Source organism: Platichthys flesus, chromosome 8, assembly GCF_949316205.1.
Source record: "Platichthys flesus chromosome 8, fPlaFle2.1, whole genome shotgun sequence".
Lineage (NCBI taxonomy): Eukaryota > Metazoa > Chordata > Actinopteri > Pleuronectiformes > Pleuronectidae > Platichthys > Platichthys flesus.
Window position 1 is genome coordinate 11,147,603 of NC_084952.1, and position 9,041 is coordinate 11,156,643.

At 49.2% G+C, this 9,041-nt stretch overlaps 1 protein-coding gene across 1 annotated transcript; it reads right to left on the reverse strand.

Moving 5' to 3' along the window:
* Positions 1-389: 389 nt before the first annotated feature.
* fgf18a (fibroblast growth factor 18a) lies at positions 390-8,156 on the reverse strand. The gene is made up of 5 exons (XM_062393100.1): positions 7,868-8,156; positions 4,360-4,399; positions 4,026-4,206; positions 2,220-2,326; positions 390-2,086 (listed from the first exon to the last, which is right to left on the reverse strand). Exons 1-5 carry the CDS (start codon positions 7,897-7,899, stop codon positions 1,814-1,816), a joined length of 633 nt encoding a protein of 210 aa, XP_062249084.1. The 5' UTR covers positions 7,900-8,156; the 3' UTR covers positions 390-1,813.
* Between the last annotated feature and the right edge of the window lie 885 nt (positions 8,157-9,041).

Genomic DNA, 9,041 nt, shown 5'->3' on the forward strand with positions numbered 1-9,041 from the left:
TGGCCCCAATACACTCCCATTCAGTGACTTACATTCTCTATTGTGTGGTACCATCTCTGGTGGTTAGATTGGATCGTGGTCAAACATCAAATTGCCCATCTTTAAACCCTCATTCGGCATAATAAATTCTGAATGCTTGTTTTCTTGAACCAACATTCCCAAACCCAACTGAAATCTGGTGTTGATTATTTAAAACGGAGAAAAGCATCAAACCTTCAGTTTATAGTCAATTTTTTTAAACCCAAAAATGAAAAATGTCAGATTAACCAGTAAAGCCAGCCGAACACATCTGGAGCAACTTGCATGTTGTGTCGATAGAAACCAGTATGAAGAAGAAACAATTTAAAGAGGCGTGGAGACACAGGAAATGTTTCTGTAAGGTTTACTGAGTCGAGAAAGACCGCTGCACACAGAGCTGAAATAAATAAATGAAATAATTTTATCATAATAATTATAGTAACCATCATATTAAGATTGCTTATTTAGGGTTTCTGTCTTCTTTTTTTTTTATATATATAATATATATAACTTTCAATAAATTGTTCCCTTTAATATTTGTTTTTCTCCTGGGTGTATGCATGAGACTTTGGTTTGTTCCACTGAATGTCCTGGTAGCAGCACTCTGTATCCAAGATATCCGAGGGAGCATCGTCCCCTGGGTTGTTTCTATAGCAATGGTGCTAATTGAGAAGGCACCCTCCCCGCCATGCTCGTCCCTGCGCTCTTCACCCGCCGCACCTATAAGCGGAGGGCATTGTGTCCTTGGGGTGGTGGTGGGGGAACGTGGGGGGAGGAGTCGTGAAGAAGGTCTCCAGTTGTCTTTGGTCGGTTGTCGGTTTGGTTCGCTGTGACTGGCTGGCTGTATTTGGTGCAGCTTTATTTTATTTTTTTTATACATTCCAGTTCCTAAAGCTTCAGTCCCTGCGGTGAGTTGTCACGGGTTCATGCAGGGACTGCGTGGTCCCTTTCCAGAGTCCCTTGTGATCCAGCTTCACTCATGGTTGTTGGTGCACTCACTCACTCACTCATTCACACACACACACAAGCACATGCACAACCGTACAAACGTTTCCTCGTCCTCCTTCTACAAACATGCATTTATTCAGTAAGACACTCACTCGAATCCTCTTGTCACTCATCCTTCCGCTCGTCCAACAGTCCCACTGGTTCCCACCAATTTAGCAGTGAGACAAATAAGTGCGTCACATGTCAACAGTCAATTATTGGTCCATATGATCCGCTGCGCAGACCACTCTATCCCTTTGTCCACTCCGCCGTTTTCCTGTCTTCTCCTTCTTGCTTTTCCCTTTATCCGAAGGCTAAGCACCCGCTCTCTTGTTCAGTCAGTCTTTCCCACCCTTGTTGCCTCGGTATGGTCCAGTTGTAATCCCGTACTTGACAGTGTCAAGCTGGTCCAGAACAGGAGATGTGAAGGCCTTGAGGTTTTTTGTGGTGGGAGGAATAAAGGCCTTTGTCGAGCCTGGGAGTCTGGCTGCCCTTCAGGTTTCCTGTCAGTATTTCTGTCCAGCGAACGGAAGCAGACCAGGTCCAGCCATGGACTGGTAGTGCTCCAGTTGGTCCAGTAAGGGGACTAAAACTGAGAGGAATGATCAATAACTAAGGGGCTGTAGTGGCAAATTAGTAGGTGTAAAGCTAAACCCCGTGAATGATTCATCAAGTTTCTGGTCAATGTTTGTCCCAACAAAGGGAGGTGTTGAGTCATGTGTGATAGAAGTGATGACTGGGTTAGCCATTGGCAGGCTCAGGTCAAGGCTGTGGACGACGAGACAGCGGGTGCTAGCGTGAGCCACTACTAGCGGGGTCCAGTAGCACGCACCCTCTTGCCCCGCTTGCTGATGGTGGTGAAGCGGAAGGGGGTGGTGAGGTCGGGCTGCTCTCCGGGCGGGAAGCGCTTCATGAAGTGCACGTCCTGCTGGTTGGGGAGCGTGTGGGGGCCGCGGCGAGGACGCCCTCTTTTAGTGAAGCCCACGTACCAGCCCGTGTAGCGCGCCGACATCAGAGCTGTGTAGTGGTTTTCCAGAACCTTTTCCACAAAGACGCAGTCTTCGCTTCGATTACTGGCCTTCTGAGAGCGCAGAGAAACCACACACATGTTCACACATTGGGAGAAGAAAGAGGAAAGAGAGGCTGGTCAGGAAACTGGTCGGATTCCATTTGCTTTTTGAGGAAACACGTCTCAAGAAAAAAATAAGTCTCACCTTTCCAACCAGCTTGCCGCGGCGGTTCATGCACAGGTAGAAATTGGTTTCTTTCCCCCGGATTCTCACCTGGCTACCAAAGGTATCGGCCTCCACTACGAGCTGGGCTTGTAAAGGGACAGACAGAGAGACAGACAGACATTAGAGCCAAAGGCAACACAGACGAATACAGTCCAGTGTGTGTGTGTGTAAGTCTGTACCACAAGATAAGGATAAACCAAATTTAGAGATTGTTTAATTTCCACATGTAAGTATAAACTTTTACAAATTTACAACATCAATGTGTTTGACACTAATTGCTCAGATTACCAGCGACCGTTAAATCAGATTTTGGCTTTTAAACCCGATGAGGCATTCACATCGAACCCCTGTTTTCGGATTCACAGTTGCTATTAAACGTGTTGATAAATCCCAAACAGATGTCAAGGTCTCTGGCTGGACAGATGGTTGTCAGATAAGCCCGGTCCCACACATGGATGTGAGGCTGCTGACCACAAATGGACCTCGTAAAAAAGATAACAGGCAGGAGGAGACGGAGCACGGTGAGCCAAGAGCTGCTGCGATAGTATTGTTTTCAGGTGCGAGCATGTGTGTGCGTGTAGCTCGGTGTGTGCCTGTTTGTGTGTGTGTGTGTGTGTGTGTTTGAGGGCAGGTGCATACATGTTCATCCTTCCAGGCAACACTGCTCCGCCAACTATACATCTTCAGACAGCGCTAGTGCCTGTTTAAAAATAAATCCCGAAAATGGTTCCTACATGACCTCAGTCAACAAAGGGGTCAAGAGAAATCAATACCTCCCTCCCTCTTGCCCTCTTCCTCTTTCTTCCCCCAACTCTCTTTGCGTCTCCCTTCTGCTCCTTCGCTTCATGTTTATACCTTCATGCATGTGCTCCTGCTTTTCTTTATTTTTCTTTTTGCTCTTGGTTTCCCCTCAAAAACCTTTTCGCAATCAGTCAGTTTAAGGTGGATTTGTTGTGCTTTTGGAGTGGTATAACAATCAGACGGGCCCTTGCATCTATGATACCATCTCTGGCTTGTAGTGGTGTGAAGAGAAATCTGACATGTTTGTGAATGGAGCGGGATGTGCAACATGAGCCGGGGCATGTGCCGGGGCCACACACAGAAACATGAACTCCAGCTGTACGGCTTGTATGTATGGCTTTCGACTGCCCATTGATTCTGTGCGTGGTTTAAGAATGGGTTAGACATCATTACAGGCAGGCAAGAGGAGGGGGAGGGAGAAGGGGATGGACGGAGGGAGCGTTAGGGGATGGAGGGAGGGGAGGGAGAGGAAGCCTGCTGTTTTAAATCCAGAGGAGACAACAGGGAGGATGAGAAATCAATGGAGGGATCGATGGAGGAGATGAGTTTCTAACACTCGCTCCGACACTCTACCTGCTGGGCTTCTCCCTCTAACTCACACTTTTTTTTTTTTCACTATCACCTTTTCTTTCTCTCTTCCTTTTGCTCTCTGGTGAATCATTGAGTCAGCAGCCAGTCGATGAGGTCTTTGTACTCCCAAGACAAGCTCCACTGCCCCTCTGCCAAAGCCTGGGGAGGCATGTGTGTGTGCTTTTGTGAGTGTGCACAGTTGCATTCTGTATCCGCTCATGCATGCACTTGGTCAACCTTTAAGTCTTTGTACTTGCAGCCGTTAGATTGTGTGAGGCTGTGTGTGTGTGTGCAAGTCAGCGTCTTTCTCTGTGTCTATACAATCGCATTCGCCAAAGCGTTTCCCTGTGTTCTACTGTGTGGGTGTGTTGTTTTGTGTGTTTTTGTGTGTTTCTGTGTGTTTGTGTGTCTTACCATATTTGTCTCCATCTTCTCCCTTGGCGCTGATTTTGCGCCCCAGCACCTGGACATGTTTACCGCTGGTGCGGCTGTAGAGCTGGTAGACCCGGTGGTGTCGCCGGCTCATGGTGTCTCGCACCTGAGTCTGGTTCTCCACATGCACGCTGAAGTTGACTCCATCCACACCAAGTACCTGCTGATCACACGCACACACACACACACATAGACACACCCAGAGGCATACACAGAAGATACAGAGATTAGTTAACAGGCTTAAATAAACTCCAGGTACAATTTAACAATACAACTTATCTTACAATCACTCTTTGACATGCATGTAGACTCTAACCTGTAATGGATTGCACATCACCAGCAACATCTGGATACATCTGGAAAAAGTAGAAACAGATGAGTTTAGAAATATGCAAGCAACATTGAATGCTGGACCAGTTAGGGCTTGACACCATGGTTTCCATCTCTTTCTTCTCTGCCGTTTCTCTCTGCTCAACATCTCTTTTCCTTATTGGGTGATTACTCACACCGCTTGGTGTGCAGCTGGCAGAGCGACTTGACATACAGACCGGCAGATGTCCAGGGATCAACAGACAGACGATACCCACCGCACTGTTTATAGTAACGCCACCAGCCTCCTGTCCAAACCCATTTCTTTGGACCCGTTTGTGACTTTCGCCACGCTAAAATCTGGCCTCCAAATGACCCGATTGGGCTGTGGCGAAATGGCAAACATTCCGAGACATCTAGAAAATGTTTTGGTTTGGACATCTGAGGGAAACGGCTGGCTTATTTGGCTGCTCCCTGTATGTAGACAGCTGGGCTGGACTACAGGTGTACACTGGGCTGTGATGTGGCTTTGGAGCGCGTTGGACTGCGGTTACATTTATAGATGCTATGAATAAGTGAGAACACGAGCTACCAAAATGTGCGGAAAGATAATTTATGGAGGAAACTATCGGTGAGGAGTAGTCATGGCGATGTTGCAGACGGAATCCATTTGTCATGGACTTGTACATGGACAAAACTTTTGTCTCTATTTTCCTTAACAAACTATCTGAACACTTTGACACATTAATGGTTGAAACAGCTGGTTACAGTAACAATTAAAATTCTTCTTACTTTAGCACATTGCTTAATTGAAGTTTAGACCTTGACCTTGGATATATCAAGTGTTATTTACAGCTTTGGTGAGGGAGTGATTGTGTTGTGCAAATTCTACTCTGGCAGTCCTTGAACTGCTCTGAATTAGTAGCTGAAGACTGGATGAAGTTCAGAACCAAGTGTGTGGGCTGAAAAGCAATTCTACATATTGTGTCTTTCCCCACCTCATCTTTTGCTATCTCCCTGCATGCCTCTTCTCTCTCTCTTTCTCTGACTCGTTGTCCTCCCTCTCTCCTCTACTTTATCTTTTCCTCTCTGTCCACTCTACCTTTCTCCTATCGTTCCCTGCCTCCCATCTTCCTTTATGTTTGGGGTTAGCACAATGACTCCTCCACACTGTCATGGGCATGCACACAGATGTGCAGATGTGTCTGTATGAGTGTGTGTGTGTGTGTGTGTGTGTGTACAGGAGGAGCAGGCAGCTGACAGCTGGGCCAAAGCAAAGACATACGCGCTGCTGAGAGAGGGAGATAGCGAGAGAGGTAGACTGAGAGGTACACAAAGGGATAGGGAGAAAGCAGGACAGGAGAAGGGGATGGTAGAATAAATAGAGGGGAGATGAAGCCAGGGAAGGCTGACGGCGAATGAAAGACGTGGGAGATACAATCTGAAAGAAGGGGCAGATGCACAGATGTGAGACGGAGGAGAAAAAGGACTAAGGTTACATCTCGAAAGGCAGGAGGAGAAAAAGGGGCTGAATGAGAGACAGTAGTGTAACCACTGAGTGTGGTCTGGCCTGAGAAGTAGACAAAAAGATAAATAATGAGAATGAAGAGGAAGAGAGTTCAACTCATGCACATCGTAACACATGTCACTGCCTCTTGACTCACACACACACGCTCACAAATGCGCGCACACACACAAATACCATATGCTCTTGTTCCTCCCTCTTCTCCCTCCTCCTCAGTTTCTTTCCCAGTGTGCTGGCCCCTGAGTCCCTCTAATAGATGCAGACATCCCGGGCATTGCAGTAAAGTGTTGGCCCTCACATTTTGCCTGCGCAGACGAAAAAACCTGAGCGCCTGTGCATTGTGAGGACTCTCAGCTGTTAAAACACCACGGCTGCACTGCCGCCGAGGACACTGCAGGAAAAGTGCCTCAGCGCTGGATTCCCCCGCTCCCACAAAAACCACAGACACTCCATATTATGCCAGCCACAGAGAGAAAAAGAGAGGAAAGAGGGGGACAGGATCGGCCGGTGGTGGGGGAGGGATGAGAAAACGAGAGAATAAAAGATTGCAGGGTAAAAAGTCGGGGAGAGTAAAGGAGGTATGGAGAGAGGGAAAGCCCGGTGCACCTTGGCCGGCTGCCAAAACAAGCAAGGGTCTGACATCATAAACCTGCGTCCCAGCAGATCTACCATATGGACGCTGCGGTTAGACTAGCAGGCCTCAGCACTGAGGACTGGGCACCAGCATGGAGTGAGAGCGGTCGGCCTGGTGGGACTCAGCACAGAGCAGTGGTTTCAGCTGTGTGTAGCAGTGGTTAGCGTGGTAGGCCAACACTGGAGCAGCGGGCTTCGGCACAGTGCAAGACTTTCAGATGTTCAGCAGTCGGCCTCGGTGAAGACTTGTGGTTAGGCCAGTGGGCGTGTGAGTGGTATCAGCAGTAATAGGGCGTATGTTGGGGCAATGGTAAGCGATGAGGAAGACCTCGACACGGAGCTGTGGTTTTTAGGAGTAGAGCAGGTTGCTGTGGCAAAAGGCCCTTGGCTTTTTTTTTCTTCACCGGCTAAAAAACATGTGATCAATTTTGTAAAACAGCATGTGGATGGAGTAAAGTGTCTGCGGTAAAACTGATCGGCAAGAGGGAAATGAATGGAGAGATGATTGGCTCTGGTAAACCTAAACCGAAACCAGCAGACTAAACAATGAGGCTGCTCTCTTCAGATACTGCCAGGGGCACCATCATTCATCAGTTATTAATTCATACTTTTTATCGGAGCAAGTATCTGTGGAAAAAGGGGTATGGGCAAGACAGGAAGACAGATGTGGGTAGTTAGGTGAGTAAGTGGAGAGACTGTGAGGGAGACAGACGGAGAGGGAGAGCCAGGCAGACACCAGCAGCAGCAGCACACACCCTGTCCAGGTTGTGTGAGGAATGAGAAGTATCTGGAGATGACTGCCATCTGGGAGAAGTACAGCCGACACAAAGAAAGAAAAATAAATCCCTTGGCTTTTAACAAGACACACCTCGAATGGGCAAACTCAAACCCCCGAGTCTGTAACCTCCTCCCTTAGATTTGCTCTTGGCACTTTATCATTTTCCTATCCCACTAGATAAAGCTGGTGTTATTTGACTCAACTTCTGAAATATTTTCAATAGGAAAAAAAAAAAGGCATTTTCTTGGCGATGGGAAAAATGGTCTTCTCCAGGCCAGCTTGGTCATCCCTGAAGTAAGTGCAGATGGTGATGGAGATGTTTATGGCAGCTTTTATGAGTTACATGGCCCTGACTCTGACCTAGTGACCTTGAACTGTCAGCAAATCAAAACAGGGCTTTTCATGGTATGTTTTCTATGGGGATTGATGCGGAGTGACGTAAACGTTAGACACTGCAACCCTCCTCTGCATCATCTTCATCTTCTCAGGCTATCGTGATACAAGTTGACACAACTGATGACAGAGATAGGACCAGAGTGCATGAGATTAGTGCGTGCGGAGGTGATAAAAGTGACTTACAAGACGGTCAGCGTGGAAAGAAGGGGCCACATTGCTTCCCCCCTCCACTATGGAACTTGGCCCAGAGACAGTCTCCTCGCTCGGTCCGAGCCAGTCCGACAGTCCGGAGAGTTCCCCTGCGTGGTTCGAATCCGCTGGATGTTGGGCAGAGTCACACAGTCAGACAGTCCCGTTGGCATCGGCGGCGGTGTGCCCAGGTCCCCCCGGCGTATGTAAACGTGCGGGCGCGGGCAAACTGAGGTGTGAGGACGGGGTGAGCGTGCCACTGTGACCGCCGGGCAACCTCTAACAGCTGTCCAGACCGGTGGAGACAGATGGGCGGGGGAGCAAAGGGGGGGGGGGGTTAGGGGCTTTAAACGCCGCGCGTCCCCGACGAGGAGAGGAACAGGTGAAAGCGCGCTCACGCCTCACAGATAACCAACTCCAATCGACCTTGCTGACCCTCGGAGGGACGCTCGGCCCCGTGGACAGCTGCGGTACGCGCGTAATCTCCTGCGTAATCCAATGCGTAACGTTTTAGAGCAACAGCAATCTTCTGATCTCCAACTGGAATTCTGCGGTAGGTGAGGTGATAAAAGAAAGTGGCGGAGAGTTTGTCCCGGCACAGACGCGCAGGTTCAGTCCCAGCAGAGCGGGGCCAGGAGCTGTGCGATGTGGGGTACCTGGGCTGGCTGATGGAGCAAACGGCGAGCTGGAGACGGGGGCTCTGCGGGCGCAGGGTAGTGCAAGGCGCCCTCTGTCATGTCTGCTCCCCCACGCTGGTTCAAAGGGTCTGTGGCTCAAGTGACACCGACCGACACTGTCCGGCACAGAGGGTGATAAGGTCCCGGGGCGGTCCAGCTCAGAGAGGTATATGGAGAGTGCTGAATGAGAATGGGAGGGGATAGTAAAGTGGAAAGAAAGACGAGGGAGGGAGGGGTGGCTGGAGAGGATGGGAACAGCTGTGACTGGGTGGCGGACTCAGCCACCCGCGACACGGTGAGGAAATGACAGCCGCACTTTGCACCTGATTCTCCGGACTTCCCCTCTCGCCTCAGCCGCTGGTTACCGCCTGGCTGCAGCAGCAGTCCTCCCTGCGCCCTCCCGACACAATACCAGTCAAAACACAGCACGATGACATCACCTCCGAAATGTTTGAAGGGGGGAAATGCAATCTGATCTTTTTATTTATTTT

Coding starts and splice junctions, on each gene's coding strand:
- fgf18a (XM_062393100.1), bottom strand. CDS start 7,899: ATGTGGCCCCTTCTTTCCACGCTGACCGTCTT. Junction 4,207..4,359: donor TGATGTGCAATCCATTACAG/GTTAGAGTCTAC, acceptor GCGTGTGATCAG/CAGGTACTTGGTGTGGATGG. Junction 2,087..2,219: donor GCGGCAAGCTGGTTGGAAAG/GTGAGACTTATT, acceptor CTGCGCTCTCAG/AAGGCCAGTAATCGAAGCGA.